Genomic DNA, 23,301 nt, shown 5'->3' on the forward strand with positions numbered 1-23,301 from the left:
CAACTAGTGAGTCTTCATGACAAGGCCTCATGAGAACAGAGTACAACCAGGAAAACCTAAAGATGCAGAGGGCTTTTGGAGTCCGTAAACGTACTTTATGTACTTGGCAAACTGGGAAGAAGCCTACGCATTTCCATTCTCATCAGAACCTCATGCCAGTTTTCCAGCCCTGGTGGCACAGTGGTTAAGAGCTCGACTGCTAACCAAAAGGTTGGCAGTTCAAATCCACTAACCGCTCCTTGGAAACCATATGGCTGTTCTACTCTGTTCTGTAGGGTTGTTATGAGTCGGAATTGACTCAAAAGCAGTGGGTAAGGGTGTAAAAAATTTTTTTGTTCAGATCAATAACTCAACTTCTAAACTCTGAAGAAAGATGCACAACCTACTCTTCCTCTTATGGTATTCAAAAAAATGCCCTCTGACCTGCTAACGGATTGGATGCATTCATATGTAGCAGAGGCTTACAACAGCTGTTGGTGTTGGTAGCTGCAGTTGTGTTAGCTCGGGGCTCATGGCGACCCCATGCACAATGGAACAAAACCCTGCCCAGTCCTGCACCATCCCGTGATCATTTGGAGGATTGGACTGTTTTGATCCTTGGGGTTTTCATTGGCAATGAAGTCTTTCTTCCTAGTTCTTAGTCTGAAAGCTCTGCTCAAACTTGTTCAGCATCATAGCAACACATGAGCCTCCACTTATAAATGGGTGGTGGCTGCACATGAAGTGCACTGGGTGGGAATAGAACCTGGGTCACCCACATGAGGGTGAGAATTTTACCATGGAACCACCACTGTGCCACGGTATAGCAGAATGACTTAAAGGTAGCAATTGTTCCTTACTCCTGTCCCAAGATTACTTCAGGTTGACTGACTCCTGGTTGTAAGGCTAGTCCAGAAGAGCCTCCTGATTTTTGACCTATTCCCTTGGCCCTTCTTTCTGATAGTACTGATAAGAGTAATAATGCCCAATACTGGCCCCAGGTGTTAACATCTCAGTGAGTTGTGGCCTTCCAGGTCAGGCCAGTAATGAGAAATGATTTGTTACCAAGGACTTTGCATGACCTCTCAAATTGTATCATGAAGGCAGCTCTCCACCCTGTAACAATATGACCAACCCTGATAATCAAAGACATATATTCTACCCCCAAGCAATACAGTTAATCTATACAACATTTATTAAGGCTTTTTTTTTTTTTTTCAAATACGCCATAGCAGATTCTGGTTTTTAGCTCTCTGTTCTCAAAGAATAAACTCAGCGTAGTTTAATCTCAAAAAAGGGACCATTTTGAGATGTACTTTTAATTCCATAACCTTGAAGTTCCTTGAGAGCAGAGACCCTGCTTATTATTTTAATGTTTCTAGCATAATGACTAAGATACAGTGTTGTTGTTAAGTGCCGTCAAGTCGGTTCTGACTCATAGCAACCCCATGTACAACAGAACAAAACACTGCCCTATCATGCCCCATCCTCACAATCATTGTTATGCCTGAGCCCATTATTGCAGCCACTGTGTCAATCCATCTCGTGAGGGTCTTCCTCTTTTTCACTGACTGTCTACTTTACCAAGCATGGTATCCTTCTCCAGGGATTGATGATCTCTCCTGACAAACATGTCCAAAGTATGTGAGATATAGTCTGGCCATCCTTGCTTCTAAGGAGCTTTCTGGTTGTACTTCTTCCAAGACAGATTTGTTCATTGTTTTGGCAGTCCACAGTATATTCAATATTCTTTGCCATCGCCACAGTTCAAAGACGTCAATTCTTCTTTGGTGTTCCTTATTCATTGTCCAGCTTTCGTATGTGTATAAGGCGATTGAAAATATCATGACTTGGGTCAGGCGCGCCTTAGTATTCAAGGTGACATCTTTGTTTTTCAATAAAGAGGTCTTTTGTAGCCGATATACCCAATGCAATGTGTCATTTGATTTCTTGACTGCTGCTTCCATGGGTGTTGATTGTAGATCCAAGTAAAACGAAATCCTTCACAACTTCGATCTTTTCTCTATTTATCACGATGTTGCTTATTGGTCCAGTTATGAGGACTTTTGTTTTCTTTATGTTGAGATGTAATCCATACTGAAGGCTGTGGTCTTTGATCTTCATCAGTAAGTGCTTCAAGTCCTCTTCACTTTCAGCAAGCAAGGTTGTGTCATCTGCACATTGCAGTTTGTTCATGAGTCTTCCTCCAATCCTGATCCCATAGTCTTCTTCATATAGCCCAGCATCTCGGATTATTTGCTCAGCATACAGATTGAATGGGTATGGTGAAAGGATACAGCCCTGACACACACTCCTCCTGACTTTAAACCATACAGTTTCCCCTTGTTCTGTTTGAACGACTGCCTCTTGATGTGTACAGGTTCCTTATGAGCACAAATAAGTGTTCTGGAATTCCCATTCTTCTCAATGTTATTCATAATTTGTTAAGATGCACACAGTTGAAAGCCTTCGCATAGTCAGTAAAGCACAGGTAAACATCTCTGTGGTATTTTCTGCTTTCAACCAAGATCTGTGTGATGTCAGCAATGGTATCCCTCATTCCACGACCCCTTCTGAATCTGGCTTGAATTTCTGGCAGCTCCCTGTCGATGTACTGCTGCAACCACTTTTGAGTGATCTTGAGCAAAATTTTACTTGTGTGTGATATTAATGATATTGTGTGATAAATTCTACATTCTGTTGGATCACCTTTCTTGGGAATAGGCATAAATATGGATCTCTCCCAGTCGGTTGGCCAGGTAGGTGTCTTCCAAATTTCCTGGCATAGGCAAGATATTCTTTAGGTCTATTTTATATCAACCCAGGTGTGTTTAGCTACAGGCAGTTAAGAAACCAGTTTCATGTGGTCATATCTCAGTTATCTGTGTTTAGCCACAAGAGTTTGAGAAACTAGTTCCATCCTGTTATAAATACTGTTAAATATACAAAGGAATGGACAGATGCATAAAATACTGACAGACCATCTTCAGATCAGTTTATTTTCTACTCAGTCTCCACATAAGACTTTCATTCACAATGTACTTGGTCTGCTTGAAGAAAACTGTATTAGTTTCCTCAAGCCGCACTAACAAAGTACCACAAACGGGGAGGCTTAAAACAACAGAAATGTATTCTTTCATAGTTCTAGAGGCTAGAAGGCCGAAATCAAGGTGTTGGCAGAGCATGCCCCCTCCAAAGCCTCTAGGAAAGGATCCTTCCTTGCCTCTTCCAGCTTCTGGTGGCCTCAGGTGTTCCTTGGCTTGTGGCAACATCACTCCAGTCTCTGCCTGCATCATCACGTGACTCGTTGTCTTCCCCCTGTCGTTTCTCCTCTTTATATTGAATTAGGGACCACTCTAATCCAGTATGACCCCCACCCCCACCCCTTAAACTGATTATATCTGCAAAGGCCGTATTTCCAAATAAAGTCACATTCTCAGGTACCAGGGGTTAGAATTTCAAAATACCTTTTTGGGGAACACGATTCAACTCATAACAGTTATCTTACCATGTTTATTTATTACTTTGTTCTCAGGACAAAAGCTCTGGTTTTGCCCGAGACAAGTGAGAATTCCCGTCTGTGACAGAGATAGCTCAGTTTCCACTGGAGATTTGTACACCCCATTTCCATGGTATAGAGTTGTCGCTGGGTAGTGGATGGCAGATTAGGGACCGCATTTCTCAGCCCCATTGCCTTGATACAAAAATGTGATTCTACCTGAGGCTCGTAGAAAGTGGGTGTGTGTTGTGCTCTCCACCCTCTCTTTCCCCATCTGTGGACTAAATGCAGAGGAACCTGAGGCCCTGCGAGATGGCACAGCCACAATGTGGAAGGACTCTTGTCCCAGAATTACCACATAGAGGAAGAGCCAGCTGACAGCCGGTTCCATTATGTGAACAAGATACATATTTTTATTGCATGCAGACACTGAAGCTTGTGAGTTTGTTGCAGCAGTTAGCGTGTCTCATACGTGGTTTTTCTCTTCTCACTCTCCAGCATAGGTACAGAAGAGCAATTCCAATACTTCGTGTAAAGCTCACCATTATTAGTGCCAAGATAGAAAATGAAATATGGAACTAAAAGAGTGTGCGATTGTCTGTGTTCAGGTTTGGGGAGACAAGTTTGAGGACAAGGTAAGCTGGGAGCTAAGGTCGCAGGAGGAAGCTGTGAGCCAACATGGGGAAGGAGATTGCTGGGTGTGGGGGACAAAAGGGCACAGAACAGGTGGTCTAAAAGAGAAGCTGAAAAACTGCACCACAATTAAATTCAATATATTTTAGATTTGGGAGTCTCTTAATGGTGCAAACGGCTAATGCATTTGGCTGCTAACTGAAAGGTTGAAGATTCAGGTCCACCCAGTGGTGCCTTGGAAGAAAAGGCCTGGCAGTCTACATCTGAAAATCAGCCATGGAAAACCTTATGGAGCACAGTTCTACTGTGACACACATGGGGCCACTTGGAACTAGGAAAAAAAAAAAAACCGAGAAACTTGAGATTTAAGATTTTAGGGGAGGGGTTGGTACCAAGCTGAAATGAATAGTATAAAAGTAAAGCTTCAGAATTGCATCCGGGAGATAATGAGTATTCTGAGTATGACTAGGGGCATATCCAAGGTGCTACAAGTCTTCATGGAGAAGGGCTGGAGACCTGGCTACTCTGGCAGTAAACTGCCACAGTCAGCTGGAGTATCAAATCCCAGAAGCTCAGAGGGTATGGAGAAATTTCTGGTAACCAAGAGTCCTGACCAAAAAGGCTAGGCAGACATAGCTGACCTTTTTGTGATGGTATTTAGGGAGATGTCATCTGATAATGCCATTGAAGCACCAGGTGCTGCTTTCAGCCCTTGGGCACAGTGTAGTAGAAAAGGATTTCCAAACATCTCTGGGGTGAGAGGCACTGGCGTGATGTTTGGCAGAATTTTATTGGCTTTAAGGAAGGGAAGGGCAGCCATCTTCTGGGTAAAAAAACATCTATTGCCAAGTCAAGTCGATTCTGACTCATAGTGACCCTATAGGACAGAGTAGAACTGCCCCATTGGATTTCCAAGGCTGTAAATCTTTATGGAAGCAGACTGCCACATCTTCCTCCCACAGAGTAGCTGGTGAATTTGAACCACTAACCTTTCAGTTAGCAGCTGAGTGCTTAACCACTGTGCCACCAGGGTTCCTTACTCCTGGGCATTTGTTGCAAATATGTGGGACAGCCCTTGGACCTGGGCCAAACACTGGAGACTGGAACAGACTCCCTGCCATTTGGATGAATAACTTTCATACCCAGCTCTGGAAAGCCTAGCATTCTATAGCTACAGCTGTGTACTAGGAGCAAATTAGACAAAAACTAAAGATTGATTAATCTAGTTTACTTCATTTATGTCCACAGTAAAAGGGCCCCTGGGTGGTGTCAACTGTTTGCACTCAACAACTAACGCAAAAGTTTGGCAGGTCGAACCCACCAAGCAGTACTGTGGAAGAAAGCCCTGGCAATCTGCTTGCATAAAGATTTCAGCCAAGAAAACCCTATGGAGCAGTTCTACTCTGTAACATACAGGGTCCCCATGAGTTGGAATCAACTCACGGCAACAGGTTTTTGGCTCTTTTTTGTATGTCCACAGCTATAGGTTGGGACCCCAAAGAACTGGTTAAAACCTTGAAGACAGAAGTAAATCTTACTGTATAAAACATTCTTTATTCTTCTGTGGGAGTCCTGGTGGCGCAGTGGTTAAGTGCTCAGCTGCTACCAAAGGCTGGGCAGTTTGAATTCACCAGCCACTCCTTGGAAACCCTATGGGGCAGTTCTACTCTGTTCTATATGGTCACTATGATTCGAAATTGGAAGGCAACAGGTTATTCTTCTGTTTGCCTTCACGCAAATTTGTGTTTACAGCAGATTTTGCCAGAGGTTTGGGAAAATGAAGAACGGTTATCACAGAGAGGCAAACAATTCTAACAAAGCTTTTGTCCGTGGGCTCCAGCCTTCTGCAGTGTACCTCGCCCAACTTCTTTTCCCTTTTCTTACTCAGTGTCTGCTTTCCTCCCCCCTAACAATTTATTATGCAAAATAGGCAACTCCTTATAGCTCCTACTTCTTGGTTTTGCATACTCAAAGCCTCATCAATGTGCCATCAAGCTACATATGGGCTGTCTATTCTGAAGCTTATTCTCCCAGCCCCCAGCCAGCTTCTGCAAAGGGCAGGCGGCAATGAGTCCTTTCCCCTTTAGGGTTGTCAATTTAGCAGATAAGAGCACAGGCACCCTAGTCAAATTTGAAATTCAGTTAAACAATGGAGGCTTTTTTACTATGCATATTTGTGTCTCACAAATATTGCATGAAATATACAAAAAACTGTTTGTTGTATATCTGACAGTCAAATTTAACTGGGCGTCCTGTATTTTATCTAGCAACTCTATTTCACTACTAACAGGATTTAAGCTAGTTTTTTTTCCTTCAAAGGGGAAACCCTGGTGGTGTAGTGGTTAAGTGCTACAGCTGCTAACCAAAAAGTCAGCAGTTCAGATTTGCTCCTTGGACACTCTGTGGGGCAGTTCTACTCTGTCCTGTAGGGTCGACTCAATGCCAACAGGTTCATTCCTTCCTTCAAAGATAGACCCAGTTACATTCATTTTGGGTTGAAATAATGTTTTTTCTTTTATTAAATTTTGCTCCTAGAACATTGCCTGGCACATTGTAGATGCTCAATAAACACATATGAACCAGTGACTAAATTATTCCCCTTTTACCCTTGAGGCAAGTTCAAGTGGTTAAGCAACATGTCTTTTAATTACTAGGGACTGTGATTAAGAGTTTGGCTGCTAACCAAAAAGGTCAGCAGTTTGAATCCACCAGCAGCTCCTTGGAAACCCTATGGGGCAGTTCTTCTCTGCCCTACAGGGCTGCTATGAGTCAGAAGTGACTTAGTGGCAAGGGGGTTTAGTTTGGTTTTGGCAGCAAAGTGGTGGGGGTAAGGGTAATACAAAACTATGTCTTTCCTATTCTGTTTTCTAAAATTTATAGTTTAGGATTAAGCCGCTGTCATATTATAAATGATTTTACTTTCTAGCAGAAAAATTGATGGCATGCAAAAGAACTGGTTTAAGACTTAGATGAATTTAAATTTCCACTACTTAACATTTTTTTTATAAGAGTTTTAAATCTCTTTTGTTGTTTTAAGATAAGTATGTTAGATAAGCCTTTGTCTTCATTTAGAATATGATTTTTAGCTTTGTCGAAATTATTAAATTCTCAACTTTGATCCTGATTTATTTCTCTTTGTTTCTTGTATCTGCCAGATAACAGGCATACAATTCATGTTAGAAGAAAGGAAGGAAGGAAAGAAGGAAGAAGACTTGGTAATTAATATGAAAAAAGAAGAGAAAAATCAAATATGTATCAGTTCATATTAAATGCTTTAAAAATGATCTCTAAGTAAGACCCAAGAATCATCAAAAGTGAGTTCTCTTTTTCCCAAGAATATAAAATATTCAGCAATTCAACTCAGAAAAATGTACTCAAACTCAGCAGACATTTTTTGAGCATCCGCTGTTAAACGCAAAGTCACAGTGCCAAGTCTACAAGGTTACATAGGTGAAAATAACGGACTATCCTTCAAGAATTTCACTAACCAGTATTTGTGGGAGTAGGAAAGAGGGAGGAAGCAGAGGAACATAGTAATCAATAAGTGCAATTTAGGGTAAAGTGTTTTATAAGAAAGGGACAGAAAACAGGATGAAGGATGTGTCACTTGAATGAACTTTGAGTGAAGTGGAAAAGGAGGACATTCTTAGGAGGCAGCACAGCCTGAGCAAATACTCTGGAGGCAGGAAAATCCAAGGTACTGGCAAAAAGTAAATGCAAACATCTTAGCTGGCTATTACAGCAATGGTCCTACAAACTCCAGCCCCCCAAAGAATGACATTGGCAGTTGGAGATTGAAGCTAGATTAAAAGACAGATAGACACAGCCATCTCAGAGTCCTTTTTTGAATAAAGGAGGCTAGGAATATATATACATGCATGCGTACCAAAACCCAAAACCAAACCAGTTGCTGTCAAGTCAATTCTGATTCATGGCAGCCCCATGTATTTCAAAGTAGCACTGTGCTCCACAGGGTTTTCAATGGCTGTGACCTTTCAGAAGTAGATCACCAGGCCTATCTTCCAAGGTGCTTCTCTGGGTGGATTTGAACTGCCAACCTTTTGGTTAATAGCCAAGCCCTTAACCGTTTGATGGAGCCCTAGTGGCACAGGGGTTAAGCATTTGGTTGCTGTCTTAGTCAGCGATGGCCGCCATAACAGAAATACCACAAATAGATGGCTTTAACAAACAAATTTATTTTCTCACAGTCTAGTAGGTTACAAGTCCAAATTCACGGCATAGGCTCCAGGGGAAGGCTTTCTCTCTCTGTCAGCTCTGGAGGAAGGTCCTTGTCTTCAATCTTCCCCTGGTTGAGGAGCTTTTCAGGCACAGGGACCCTGTGTCCAAAGGCCATGCTCTGTTCTGGTGCTGCTTTTTTTGTGGTATGAGGTCCCCAACGCTTTGCTTGCTTCCCTTTCCTTTTATCTCTTCAGAGAAAAAAGGTGGTGCAGGTCACACCCCAGGGAAACTCCCTTTTGGATCAGGGAGGTGACCTGAGTAATCCTTTTAACCACAAGCAGAGATTATGATTTATAACAGGAAAATCACAAAATGGAGGACAACTACTCATGGCCTAACCAAGTTGACACATATATTGGGGGGACACAATTCAATCCATTACAGCTGCTAACCCAAATGTCCACAGTGTGAATCCACCAGCCACTCCTTGGAAACCCTGTGGGTCAGTTCTGCTTCATCCTATAGGGTCACTATGAGTTGAAATTGACTGTACGGTAACCGGTTTTTTGTTTTTTTTTTAAACCATTCAAGCCACTCAGTGTCTCCTATATACATACATACATACGCATATATAATATCTTTAAAATGTGTTTTTCCTAGTTATTGAAAACTGCTCAACACAAAAGCACTTTAATATCTTTTTGCCATTTATATATGTGAGTTCCATTACAGCCCGTAGAAGCTTGATTCATGTAGGAACTCTGTAGCTGGGTTCTGGGAACATCTTCCATGTGCTTTTTGTTAAGTAATATGTCAGAATATGAAGAGAACTGAGTTATAATGCTCAGCATTGGAATGCTGACTCTTTAGCTACATATGCCTCCCAGCTACAATTTCATGTTTTTTTGAAAGACTAATCCAGGCATTACATTATTGTCAGTGCCTCCCAAAATATTCCTTGCCAATTATTCTGCTTGTTTTCAAAGGTTCTCTTAGTACAGGTATTTCCTGTTTTATTTCAAAATTAATCATAAATGATAGGCTTTTGAAGGTTTAGAGAATGAATTGTGGTCCAAGAGTTTTTTTTTTTTTTTTTTTGGATAGGCATTGCCTAAACTGTTCCAACAGTTTTCCTTCTCTCAAGTTGAAAAGGTAATTATTTTTTTCCATAGTCATACATTCTTGAGGACTTAAAGAATATATTTTGAGAAGTTCATTTGCAGACTATATTTTCAAAATGAAAACATCACGGTATTCTTGCACAGTGAGTGAAAGTCTCACTTTTACATTTATTCAGTTGTGAAGCATTCTGTCTGTATAAGAGCCAACGTTCAAGTAGTTATTTTAATGTGGGTTATTACTTTTTTTTCTTCCTAATTGCTCAAAAGAGGAGAAACATTTTTGAATTAACAAGCATACGTGTTAGGAAGTTTTGGTTAGCCTTTTTCAACATCAGCATTGCTAGTGATACAACAGTCTACAGAACATGGGTTTCCTTTTACGAAATAATAGTATTCTAAGAAGTCATAATGTCAACTAAACAGTCCAGCTTCCAATGCTAAAGCCTACCTGTACAAAAGCAGAAGAGCAAAGAAATAGTCTTGAAATTTATCATTGTGAAAAAAACATGCAATTCAAGTACAGAGATGACAGGATTATTCTTTGCCTGGGTTAATCACAAGGAAGGCTCTGTCCTTTGGATCCTAATGACACTTTACCTTATTTCTAAATAGTGCCTTGAACTCTCCCTCTTCCAAAGCTCTCTGCCCAGCTGGTGCCTCCTCTGACTGAGATTCCAAGGCCTGAATGGTACAATATGCTCAGGATGAGGGATGTTCTTTCTGGCTGCCAGTGAACTTGAACAATGCCACTTGCAATCCCTGCAAACCTGGGCAGAGACCCAAAAACTCACACCTGGCATCCTGGTCCTATCCAAGGAGGATGAAAATAGGTCTTGCTAAACTTCAGCAGCCAACATGACCAAGGCTGCTTGGCCCTCTTCACACCTTTGATCTGGTCCTAAAAGATCACCTTGACCCAAGGTCACACCCAGATCTAAAGGAGATCCTCTCTTTTCCTCCTGGCCACTGTCACTGCCTCTAAAGCTAACCTTATGTTCATAGTACATTCTGGACACATTAGGATGGGAAAAAAAAAAAAAAAGTTTATATATGTATATTCTAAAAGGGAGTCCTGGGTGGCACAAATGGTTAGGCATTGGACTACAAACTGAAAGGTTGGCGGTTCAGACCCAGCCAGAGGCACCTTGGAAGTGACCAGCTTCTGAAAAGTCACAACCTTAAAAACCCTGTGGAGTGCAGTTCTACTCTGCACGTATGGAGGCGCCATGAGTCAGAATCGACTCAATGGTAACTACCAACACCAACAACATATTCTAAAGATAACCTCCAACAATAACATACAGTTTTCTAAAAATGAACATCTCCAAAAAATTGAACAAGTATTCTTTTTAGAATTTCGTTGTGATCCTGTGCTCCTTTGGGCAACAATTAAGTATTTTAATACGTTGGTGATAATGATGTGCTTACATTTATTGAAGTTATTAAGTTGCTTGTCACACCACCCGGGGGGTTGGCACTTAGGTTTACATGCTGAGAAGCAGTCGGAAAAGTAGTAATGATTAAAAAGACATTCGAGTGCTACTCTTGCCTCTGGCTGGTTTACTTTGGACATCATAAACTCTTTTTTTCAGGATCTAATATTTGGGAGTATGCTTGAGAAAACAGAGCTTCAGGAAAAGCTAAGAATGACCTCTTTTTGGCTGACTCATTCTGACTTTAAAGTAATATGTCTTTTCAGAACACGGTAAGAGTTCAAAGTCGGCTTTTATTTTTCCCATATTTTCTTATTATGGAAGAAAAATAATACTGTAATGCATGCATTTGTTCAATTCCTACTTTTATTTCAATGGGGTAGCATTGCATCCTCTGGTCATAAAAGAAGACATGATAGCAGCGTTCCTTTCTTACAGTCATCTTGGTGTTGGTTCCTTCTACCCTATAAACTGCAAAAGTGGAGTTAAGATTCTTGTCAGACAGGTCATCTCCTTACCAAGAGCATTGGGAGCCCCTTCTGGATTCTTCTCTCAACTGTTCTCAGTATGGGCATATTCTTTCTCCCTTCACCTTGACATTCTCGGTGGCCTTGGTTGGGAAAGAAGTATCCTCTCTCAGTTCTCTTCCAACTGCATTCAAAATCCAGTGGGAATGTGTTGCCTGGTGGGGCTCCAGCCCTGGTCTCTTCCTTCCTCCTCTTGGCAGAGTTCCCCTACTCCTCTCCTGGGGTGTGGTGACAGAAGTTTTGCTGCTAACATCCTCCCTCTGCTAGCTGGGGCCTGCCCAGGGTTTCCATGGATTGGGCTGCTAAGTTCTAGGCTCTGAGAAGGCTGCTGAAGAACTCTGGCCTCTGGACCCCAGGCTGGAGCCAGCCCGACTGCACGGGTGGTTCTGTGCGGCTGATGTGCATCTCCCTGACTGCGGGGACCTGGGGCTGTAGGAAGGCCCAACAGCTGCGCCCTGCTAGAGGTATTGGTGCTCCTGAGGAGACGCATAGGAGTCCTATACATAGGATGAAGGGAGTTAGGGAAGAAGGGCTGGCATGAGGCTTATTGATACTTTTCCCATGACTGGTTTGTCTCCTCCATGAGAATTACTCCCCATTTCCAGTCCTACCTTCTCACCAAGGCTAAAGCTAGCATCTGTACTGTCTGCTGAACACCAGCCTTGGATGTCTGTCTTTAAAACAAAACTCATCATCTCTTCTCCAAAGCCCTATCTCCTACTCTACATGTCCTTATGTGTGTCAGTAATTCTACCTTTCTCTTTTCACCCAGGTTTGAAAATATGAACCTGTGTGGCCTTATCAGAGCCTTTATGGCACAATTGTTGAGAGCTGCGCTGCTAACCAAAGGTCAACAGTTCTAATCTACCAGCTGCTCCTTGGAAACCCTAGGGGGGCAGTTCTACTCTGTCCTATGGAATCTCTATGAGTGGGAATTGATGGCAATTTTACTTTTTGGTGGCTTTCTCATCTCCTCCCCACACACCAATTCCTTTTAAAATCTCCTTTGAAATGTCCTCCTTCATTGATTTTGTAGGTGATGGATAACAAGAAATCAGAAATATATATATTAAAAAAAAAAAAACACATACGTATATATCCATTATACACAGAAAAGAGTCCCTGGGTGGTGTGAAGAGTTAAGTGCTCTACTACTATCCAAAAGGTTGGAGGTTCAAATCCACGTAGAGGCACCTCGGAAGACAGGCCTGACAATCTGGTTTCGAAAGATCACAGCCTTGAAAACCCTATGGAGCAGTCCTATTCTGCACACACAGGGTCGCCATAAGTCAGAATTGACTCGATGGCAACTAACAACAACATGCAAAGAAATCCTAAAATACCATTTGCTCAAGTCAATACTCTGTCCAAAATTGCTGATGAATTCTCATTGCTTAAAAATACTAAAATCTAACTCTTAATTTTCTTGATTTCACATTCAAAATCTCGTCATAGTCTATTCTTCAGGTACATCACTTTTATTTCTGCTCTGTTGCTTGGGAAGAATTTGTTGTTCCTGCCAACCAAATCTCTTCATTTTTCATTTATTCAACAAACATTGACTGAGCTGTAAGGATGCTGCATTCTGTGGGCACCATTCACAAAACATGCCGTAAACATTTTTGCTTCCTGGCTCTGTTCAAATCGACCTCCTGCCTGGCCTGCCTTCCCAGACTTTTGTGAAGCCTCATCTGCTTTTTCCAAAGCTTTTCAGGCAGCTGCTGGTCTCCAGCTCCCCCTGTCTTCTTTGAACCTTGATTTTCCCCAACATCTGTCTTACTCCTGGACACCTACCTTCTAATTCTCTTTATTGTGTCCTTTTGTTTAAGAAGACTTTATGTCAATATTTTGTTTACTTATATGTCTCCAACAAGATAAGCGGTTTCTTTAGTCAATAGTACTCAAAGTTTAGTCCCTGATCAGTATCAGCATCACCTGGAAACATGTTAGACCTGCAAAATTTCGGGCCCCTGACCTACTGAAAGAAAATTCAGGGAATGGGGCCCAGCAATCTGTTTTAACAAGCCCTCCAGAGAATGCTGATGCTCCCTGAAGTCTGAGAACCACAACTCCAGGTAATGGATCTGAGGCGAGGAAGGCTTGGACTGCCTGTTTATTTCTGGGGTATACTGCAAAATATTTGGGACTTCTTCTCAGGGAGTGCCTGGGTGGTTCAAAGAACTAAATGCTTGGCTGCTAACCAAAAGGTTAGAAGTTTGAGTCCGCACAGAGGCACCTTGGAAGAAAGACCTGGAAATCTACTTCTGAAAAATCACCCATTGAAAACCCTATGGAGCACAGTTCTACACATATGGGGTCACCATGAGTCGAAATCCACTTGACATAAACTGCGTTGGTTCTCTCTCTGGCAGTGTATTTGACAGCCTGTGCAAAACACTAAGCCTTCGTATACATATGCCATGGTTTATTTTTACCTTGTCAAATTAAAAAAATTGATTTGAATCAAATTAAAAAGATGATGTTGTGTTGTTGTTAGGTGCCGTCGAGTCAATTCCAACTCATAGTGACTCTATGCACAACAGAATGAAACACTGCCCAGTCCTGCGCCATCCTCACAATTGTTGCTATGTTTGAGCTCATTGTTGCAGCTACTGTGTAGTGCCTTCCAACCTGAGGGGCTCATCTTCATAAAGCTTTCACTGGCTAATTCTTTTCAGAAGTAGACCACCGGTTCCTTCTTCCTAGTCGGTCTTAGTCTGGAAGCTCAGCCGAAACCTGTCTGCTATGGGTGACCCTGCTGGTATTTGAATACCAGCGGCATAGCTTCCAGCATCACAGCAACACACAAGCCCCCACAGTATGACAAACTGACAGACACATGTGGGTGTGCTGTTGTTAGGTACTGTTAATCTTTTCTGACTCATAGCAACCCTAAGTACAACAGAACGAAACACTGCCGGGTCCTGCACCATCCTCACAATTGTTGCTATGTTTGAGCCCATTATTGCAGCTACTATGCCAGTCCGTCTCATTGAGGGTCTTCCTCTTTTTTGCTGACCCTCTATTTTACCAGGCATGATGTCCTTCTCCAGGGGCTGGTCTCTCCTGATAATATATCCAAAGTACATGAGACGAAGTCTCACCGTCCTCACTTCCAAGGAGCATTTTGTCTGTACTTGTTCCAAGACAGATTTGTTCATTCTTCTGGTAGTCCATAGTATATTCAGTGTTCTTTGCCAACACCGTAATTCAAAGGCATCAATTCTTCTTCACTCTTTCTTATTCATTGTTCAACTTTTGAATGCATATGAAGCAACTGAAAATATCACAGCTTGGGTCAGGTACACCTCGATCCTTAAAGTGACATCTTTGCTTTATAACTCTAGAAAGAGGTCTTTTGCAGCAGATTTGCCCAATGCAATGTGTCTTTGATTTCTTGACTGCTGCTTCCATGGGCATTGATTGTGGATCCAAGTAAAATGAAATCCTTGACAACTTCATTATTTTCTCGTTTTTCATGATGCTGCTTATGGGTCTAGTTGTGAGGGTTTTTGTTGTTTTTATGTTGAGGTGCAATCCATGCTGAAGGCTGTAGTCTTTGATCTTCATCAGTAAGTGCTTCAAGTCCTCTTTACTTTCACAAGCAAGGTTGTGTCATCTGCATATTGCAAGTTGTTGATGAGTCTTCTTGCAATCCTGATGCTGCGTTCTTCTTCATATAGTCTAGCTTCTTGGATCATTTGCTCAGAATACAGACTGAGTCAGTATAGTGAAAAAATATGATCCCGACACACGTCTTTCCTGATTTGATACCAGGCAGTATCACCTTGTTCTGTTAAAAAAAACAAAAACAAAAAAAAACTGCCTCTTGGTCTATATACAGGTTCTGCATGAGCACAATTAAGTGTTCTGGAATTCTCATTCTTTGCAATGTTATCCGTAGTTGCCACGATCCACACAAATGGCTTTGCGTAGTCAATAAAACACAGGTAAACATCTTTCTGTATTCTCTGCTTTCAGCCAAGATCCAAAGATGGTAATATAGAGAATGGGAAGAAAGGGAAGGAGGAGGAAACCAATATGCTAAAGGTTGCTATTTTTCTAATATCTCTAAGCTTCCTGGCAGCAAGCAATGAAAGGGAAGTATGACGTCTTTTTGCTCTGTTTGTACCGGAGGAGGTCAAAATTCTGTAACTAAATTCCAAAAGAAATTTCTCATGTGGAAATTTATATAGCGGTGTTATGGACTGAATTGTCTCCCCTAAAAATGTATGTCAACTTGGCAAGACCATGACTCCCAGTATTGTGTGAATTGTCCAGCATTTTGTCATCTGTTGTGATTTTCCTATGTGTTGTAAATCCTACCTCTATGATGTTAATGAGGCAGAATTAGAGGCAGTTATAGTAATGAGGCAGGACTCAATCTACAAGATTAGTTTGTATCTTGAGTTAATTCCTTTTGAGATATAAAAGAGAGAAGTGAGTAGAGAGACAGGGGAACCTCATACCACCAACAAAATAGTGCCAGGAGCAGAGTGTATCCTTCGAACCCCTGGTCTCTGCTCTGAGAAGTTCCTAGACCTGGGCAAGATTGATGACAAGACCTTCCTCCAGAGCTAACAGAGAGAGAAAGCCTTCCCCTGGAGCTACCACCTGAATTTGGACTCCTAGCCTACTAGACTGTGAGAGAATAAATTTCTCTTTTTTAAAGCCATCCACTTGTGGTATTTCTGTTATAGCAGCACTAGATAACTAAGCCAAGGAGTCATTTAGAGAGATAAAAGATAAAATCCTTAGTGAGGATTTTAAAACATATGCAGCAAACATTCCCACAAGACTGGTTTATGTTTATTATCATCATTATACAATGTGTGCCAATGCTTAGCTTGCAAGAAATAGGAGCTATTTATTACTAAACCTTTGACAAGAGTTCCCTCTGCCATTTCTCATAATTTGATGATGGAAGGGAGGACCTAGTTTCTCCCAGCCAGCTAGCCACCAAGGAAAGAATGTATCTTGATTGTGATGGGCAAGAAGGGTGTGAGATAGGTGGGCCATTATCCCCAGGAAAGAGTAAACATCTAAGGGAGGGCAGCCCTGTGAGAGGTCCCAAGCCCCATCTGACTGGTCACAAGGTCACTAAGCTCAAACTAGGTGAGTATGGATTGGAACACAGGATTCCACATCAAGCATAGTACTGAGGCCAAATGCAGTGAGATGACTTTTGAACCTGAAGGCAGAGAATTTAAGAAATTGGACAAATATCTCCCAAGTACTGTCTACCATGGAGAACTGTTTAAAAGAAGACAAGGGCATTTATCTTGGTTGTTGTTGTTGTTGTTAGGTGCCCTTGAGTCAGTTCCAACTGATAGCAACCGTAAGCACAACAGAACAAAATACTGCCTGGTAGTGCACCATCCTCCAGATTGTTGTAATGCCTGAGCCCATTGTTGTAGCCACCGTGTCAGTCCATCTCATTGAGGGCGTCCCACTTTTTTGCTGACTCTCTGCAAAACATGATGTCCTTCTCCAGGGACTGATCCCACCTGATAACATGTCCAAAGTAAGTGAGTTTATCTTTGGGGTTATTTGGCAACTGATAATAAAAGACAAAACAAGAGTTTTCTGAAATTTGGAATTTAAACCAACACCATTGCTAATCTTAGATAGGACTGGGCCTCAAGTGAATTTATCTTCAGTGTGATGATTAAGATTGTGTGTCGGCTTGGCTGGGCCATGATTCTCAGTGTTTTGGCAGTCATAATGTTGTGATCACTTCCCTGTTGAGATCTGATATGTGATCACTCTCATGATGTGATCTGCTGTGAGTAGCCAATCTGTTGAAAGGGAATTTCCTTGGGCTAGTGGCCTGCATTGAATATAAGTGGACATTCTGGCAAGGCTTGGGGGCTTTTTGCTCCTGCTGAATCCTGCAGCTGCCTCCTGTTTGTCTGACCTCAGGTCCTTGGGACTTGAGGTAGCAGCTTACCTGCAGTCTTGCCTGCCAATCTTGGGATTCATCCATCTTTGCAGCCTGTGAGGAAGAGCCCTTCTCTCTGATGTGCTGATCTTGGGTTTGCCAGCCCCTGCAGCTATGTGAATCAGGAGAAGCCGCTATCCTGACCTGCAGACTGGGACATTCCTGCCTCTACAACCATATGAGCCATTTCCTTGATTTAAATCTCTTTGTATACATTTATACGCTTTAATGGTTTTGCTTCTGTAAAGAACCCAGCCTAAGACACTCAGTTTGTGCCAGTCCACTTTGGACATGGCCCTTTATATTCACAATCTGGAGTCTGTTTTCTCCCGTTTGACAACTCTATGACACATGGATATCAGTTGGAGGAAGAAGAAAACTTAGTTCCTAAACACCAAACAAGTCTTGGCTATTGTGACAATGGTGTGGCAGAGACCTCTGACCTCCTACTCTAAATTTACAGTTGAGGAGGAGAACTATTATCAGCATGAACAGCCCAGGGCTGATTGCTATGAGGTGGAGGTCAGATATGCCTCCACCCTCCAACCTTTTTACCTATTCTGACACCAACCATCTCTCCCATAGCATTCTCTACTTCTCCACTGGGTTTGATAATTCATTGCAATGATTACACAGAACTCACAGACCACACTCATAGTAATGGGGTTTATTGGGAAAGTTACAGGTTACAATTCAGGATTATGAAAGAGTCATTATACAGTTCTTTGTTCAGGACAGCCTCTTCTCAGCCATGATCACAAGCAGGCCTTTCTCTGGCCCTTAGCCCCTTGGTCTCTTGTCCCGGCCTCTGTCTTGCTCGGGCAATTGTTACAAAGCTCTTTAGCTCTGCCAAGAAGTGCCTGGGGGCATCCCACTTTGCCAGGAAGCTTCTTGCTCTAAGGCTCCCAGCTTTCTCACTCCATGTGCCATGAAGTCCACTGTGAGGTTTCCTGCCATTCTCCTGGTTCTGCTGCCTCTGCTTCCACCATTTCTCTGTTGCTATTTCTCACCATCTCCAGTGTTACTGTTCTCCTTCTCTGTCCTGGTTCTGTTGCCTCTGCTGCCTCTCTCTGTCTTCCATGTTATAGCTCCTTTCTCTCTCTCTCCATGTCTTCCTTTAAGCCTAGTGGGATGGCAAAACTGACCAGTCTCCTCATTAGGGTTCCATATACCTTATTTGCATGGTTCTCACCCCCATAGGGCTCCATAACACCTTATTTGCATTATTAACAAGCTATCCAATTCCCTTGATGGGCCATGAGCACCTCATTTGCATAGCCCCACCCAGTCATTTGGTGGGCGTTACAAAGGCTATGGCTGGAGGGGCTGTGTTAAGCAATCACTGCACCACAGCTGTAGAGTGCCTTCATCCATCTTCCGTAAGTAATCTCTCACAAATAATTTTCCTGAAGACTGCACTGTAATGAGCCTCCAAAACATTTCATAGACTAAAGACATGACAAAGACGAAAGAGCACAAAATTTAAAGTCAGAAATCCAGACTCTGTCATTTATCAGCTGCATGACCTCATCAGATGGGATAATGTGCATGAAAGTGCTTTGGGAACTGAAAGTATGTACACCTTGGTTGTCTTTTGTTTGTAATATACATGGCCAGGGAAATTAATCTTTGTTTTTTAATTTTGGGTACAACTCACAGTAAATTAAGAGACAAGGGCTATTCTAGGGGACTTTTATGTGCATTTCCTGTGTGAGCTGCACATTTCAAGAGTCTTGTTTAACTCTGAACCCCAAGCTAAAATGTGTTGCTTATTGAGGGCCTGTCTCCACCCAAAGGCTGATCAGTTAACAACCATTTCACAAATGAGTAAATCGTAGAAACAACATGTTAAATATTTTTTCCATACTCTCACAGAAAGACTAGGTCTGTGAGATCATACTGCAGTTATTTGGATGTGTCTTGTTATGCAGGGCCTCTGTGGAGAGAAGGAGCAAGAGGAATAATAATGATGATGATAATGGGATGATAATAATAGCAGCCAACTGAATGCCTGATGCTCTATCAAACATTTTACATGCATTATCTTATTTAAAAAGGGTCCTGGTGGTGCACGGGTTAAGCACTCAGCTGCTAACCAAAAGGTAGGCAGTTTGAACCCATCAGCTGGTCTACTGGAGAAAGATGAGGTAGTCTGGTCCTGTGAAGATTACAGCCTTGAAAACACTGTGGAGCAGTTCTACTATGTCCTACAGAGTCGCTGTGAGTCTCAACTTACTCGATGACGGGTTTTATCTTGTTTAATCATCACTGCAACCCTATGAGGTTAGTATTAGTAACCCAGTTTTACATTTGAGGAAACTTAGGTTGAGTCTTTAGGGGATATGCCCAAGGGATTGAAATCCAGGTCTTCTGCCTCAAAGTCTTGATTTTCACACTATGCACTACTGCCTCCCAGAGCAGAGCAAAAATAAGCACCATTGCATTTCTCACTTCCAAATCAATGAATTCATCAATATAAAATTTCTGTAAAATATCCTCCCTAATATTTAAGTCCCTCCCAAAATTTAAGTACTGAAAAGAAAGCAATCTGTGCAACTGTTCCCCTAGAGGCTTCTAAATTGACTTATGTTTGTATTGTATTTAAATGGAATCTAAAACTTCCCACGATCTATAGTTTAAAAAAAAAAAAAAAAACACTACTGTACTCTTTCCCCAAACTATTATTTTTTCTAGTGTAAAAAGTAATTTCAACTCATCATTCCTTTTCTGATCCTTTTTATACTTTCCTTACGATACTATATTCATCTTTAGATAAAATGATTAACATGAGAATAATCAGGGTGAGGAAAGGGAATCCCTTTGGTTTCTGGAGTGCACTTGGCCTGATTCTGTGAAAAGAGTGTTGCCCAGGAAAATTCTCATCTTACAAGTCTGGAATAAAACCCTACCACCTTTCAGAAGCCTTCCTTTAATGCTCAGACCAGCCATGTGTTTTCCTTTTTCTGTGTTCCTTTAAGTGCTACCTTATAAATTATCCTGAAGAATTTAAATTGTTTGTTGTCTGCTTCTGCACTGAGGTTTAAGCTCCTTGAGAGTAGGAATGCCTATGGACTTCTGTCCTCAAAACCTGGTTTTAGTGTCTACAAAACAAAAAACCAAACTCATTGCCATCTGTCAGTTTGTCATACTGTGGGGGCTTGTGTGTTGCTGTGATGCTAGAAGCTATGCCACCAGTATTCAAATATGGCAGGGTCACCCATGGCAGATAGATTTCAGCTGACCTTCCAGACTAAGACAGACTAGGAAGAAGGACCCGGCAGTCTACTTCTGAAATGAGTTAGCCACTGAAGGCCTTATGAATAGCAGCCAAACATAGTCTGATATAGTACAGGAAGATGAGTCCCTCAGGTTGGAAGGCACTCAAAAGACAACTGGGGAAGAGCTGCCTCCTCAAAGTGGAGTCAACTTTAATGACATGATTGGAGTAAAGCTTTCAGGACCTTCATTTGCTGATGTAGCACGACTCAAAATGAGAAGAAAAAGCTGCAAACATCTATTAATAATCGGAACATGGAATGTCTGAAGTATGAATCTAGGAAAACTGGAAAATGTCAGAAATGAAATGGAACACATAAACATTGATACCTTAGGCATTAGTGAGCTGAAATGGACTGGTATTGGTCATTTTGAATCAGACAATCATATGGTCTACTATGCCGGGGATGACAACTTGAAGAGGAATGGCATTGTATTAATTGGCAAAAGGAACATTTCAAGATCTATCCTGAAGTACAATGCTAACAGTGATAGGATAACATTCATATGCCTACAAGGAAGACCAGTTAATGTGACCATTTTTCAAATTTATGCACCAACCACTAAGGCCAAAGATGAAGAAATGGAAGATTTTTACCAACTTCTGCAGTCTGAAATTGATCAAACATGCAATCAGGATGCACTGATAATTACTGGTGATTGAAATGTCAAAGTTGGAAAAGAAAGAAGGATTGGTAGTTGGAAGATATGGCCTTGGTGATAGAAATGATGCTGGAGATCACCTGATGGAATTTTGCAAGACTAATGACTTCTTCATTGCAAATACCTTTTTTCACCAACATAAACGGTGACTATACACATGGACCTCGCTAGACAGAATATGCAGGAATCAAATCGACTGCATCTGTAGAAAGAAATGATGGAAAAGCTCAATATCATCAGTCAGAACAAGGCCAGGGGCTGACTGTGGAACAGACCATCAATTACTCATATGCAAGTTCAAGTTGAAACTGAAGAAAATTAGAATAAGTCCATGAGAGCCAAAGTATGACCTTGAGTGTATCCCACCTGATTTTAGAGACCATCTCAAGAATAGATTTGGCACATTGAACACTAATGACTGAAAACCAGAAAAAGACCAGATAAATTGTGGAATGATATCAAGGACATCATACATGAGGAAAGCAAGAGGTCCTTAGAAAAAAAGGAGAGAAAGAAGAGACCTAAATGGATGTCAGAAGAGACTCTGAAACTTGCTCTTGAATGTTGAGTAGTTAAAGCAAAAAGGAAAAATGATGAAGTAAAAGAGCTGAACAGAAGATTTCCAAGTGTGGCTTGAGAAGACAAGGTAAAGTATTATAATGACATGTGCAAAGAGCTGGAGATAGAAAACCAAAAAGGAAGAACACGCTCAGCATTTCTCAAGCCCAAAGAACTGAAGAAAAAAATTCAAGCCTCGAGTTGCAGCACTGAAGGATTCTATGGGGAAAATATTAAACAACACAGGCAGCATCGAAAGAAAATGGAAGAAATACACAGAGTCACTATACCAAAAAGAATAGGTCAACGTTCAACCATTTCAGAACCAATGGTACTGAAGGAAGAAGTCCAAGCTGCACTGTAAGCATTGGCAACAAACAAGTCTCCAGAATTGTCAAAATACCAATTGAGATGTTTCAACAAATGGACGCAGTGCTGGAAGTGTTCCTTTTCTGTGGTCTATGCCAAGAAATTTGGAAGACAGCTACCTGGCCAACTGACTGTCAGAGATCCATATTTATGGCTATTCCCAAGAAAGGTGATCCAACCAAATGTGGAAAATATCGAACAATATCGTTAATATTGGAAAACCTGGTGGCGTAGTGGTTAAGTGCTATGGCTGGTAACCAAAAGATCAGCAGTTCAGATCCACCAGGCACTCCTTGGAAACTCTATGGTGCAGTTTTACTCTGCCCTATAGGGTCACTATGGGTCAGAATTGACTCAACGGCAACAGGTTTGGTTTTTTTTATCATTAATATCACATGCAAGCAAAATTTTGCTGAAGATCATTCAAAAGCCTCTGTAGCAGTATATCGACAGGAAACTGCCAGAAATTCAAGCCGAATCTAGAAGAGGTCATGGAACCAGGGATATCATTGCTGATGTCAGATGGACCTTGGCTAAAGCAGAGAATACCAGAAAAATGTTTACCTGTGTTTTATTGACTATGCTAAGGCATTCAACTGTGGATCATACCAAATTGTAGATAACATTATGTAGAGTAGGAATTCCAGAACACTTAGTTGTGCTCATGAGGAATCTGTACATGGAACAAGAGGCAGTCATTTGAACAGAACAAGGGGATACTACGTGGTTTAGAGTCAGGGAAGGTGTGCGTCAGGGTTGTATCCTTTCACCAAATCTATTCAATCTGTATGCTGAGCTAATAATTTGAGAAGCTGGGCTATATGAAGATGAACAGGGCATCAGGATTGGATGAAGACTAACAACCTGAGATATGCAGATAACACAACCTTGCTTGCTGAAGGTGAAAAGGACTTGAAGCACTTTCTGATGAAGATTAAATCCACAGCCTTCGGTAGGGATTATACCTCAACATAAAGAAAACAAAAGTCCTCACAACTGGACCAGTAAGCAACATCATAATAAACGGAGAAAAGATTGAAGTTGTGAAGGATTTCATTTTACTTAGATCCACAATCAACACCTGTGGAAGTAGCAGTCAGGAAATCAAAAGACACATTGCATT

At 41.6% G+C, this 23,301-nt stretch overlaps 1 protein-coding gene and 1 long non-coding RNA gene across 2 annotated transcripts in view; one reads left to right on the forward strand and one right to left on the reverse strand.

Moving 5' to 3' along the window:
- The window catches only part of LOC126082613 (uncharacterized), a 35,648-nt gene extending 24,026 nt beyond the window's left edge, over positions 1-11,622 (forward strand). Inside the window, exons 7-9 of the long non-coding RNA XR_007518585.1 lie at positions 3,977-4,113; positions 7,267-7,425; positions 11,004-11,622. This is a non-coding gene — a long non-coding RNA (uncharacterized LOC126082613). The remainder of the gene's footprint in view (positions 1-3,976; positions 4,114-7,266; positions 7,426-11,003) is intronic.
- Positions 11,623-11,680: 58 nt separating this feature from the next.
- The window catches only part of LOC126082390 (non-histone chromosomal protein HMG-14-like), a 31,523-nt gene continuing 19,902 nt past the window's right edge, over positions 11,681-23,301 (reverse strand). The window contains exon 2 of the mRNA XM_049894931.1: positions 11,681-11,800. Within this exon, the coding sequence (XP_049750888.1) occupies positions 11,681-11,800 (120 nt within the window). The remainder of the gene's footprint in view (positions 11,801-23,301) is intronic.

This window comes from Elephas maximus, chromosome 9 (genome assembly GCF_024166365.1).
Source record: "Elephas maximus indicus isolate mEleMax1 chromosome 9, mEleMax1 primary haplotype, whole genome shotgun sequence".
In the NCBI taxonomy this organism is placed as follows: Eukaryota; Metazoa; Chordata; class Mammalia; order Proboscidea; family Elephantidae; genus Elephas; species Elephas maximus.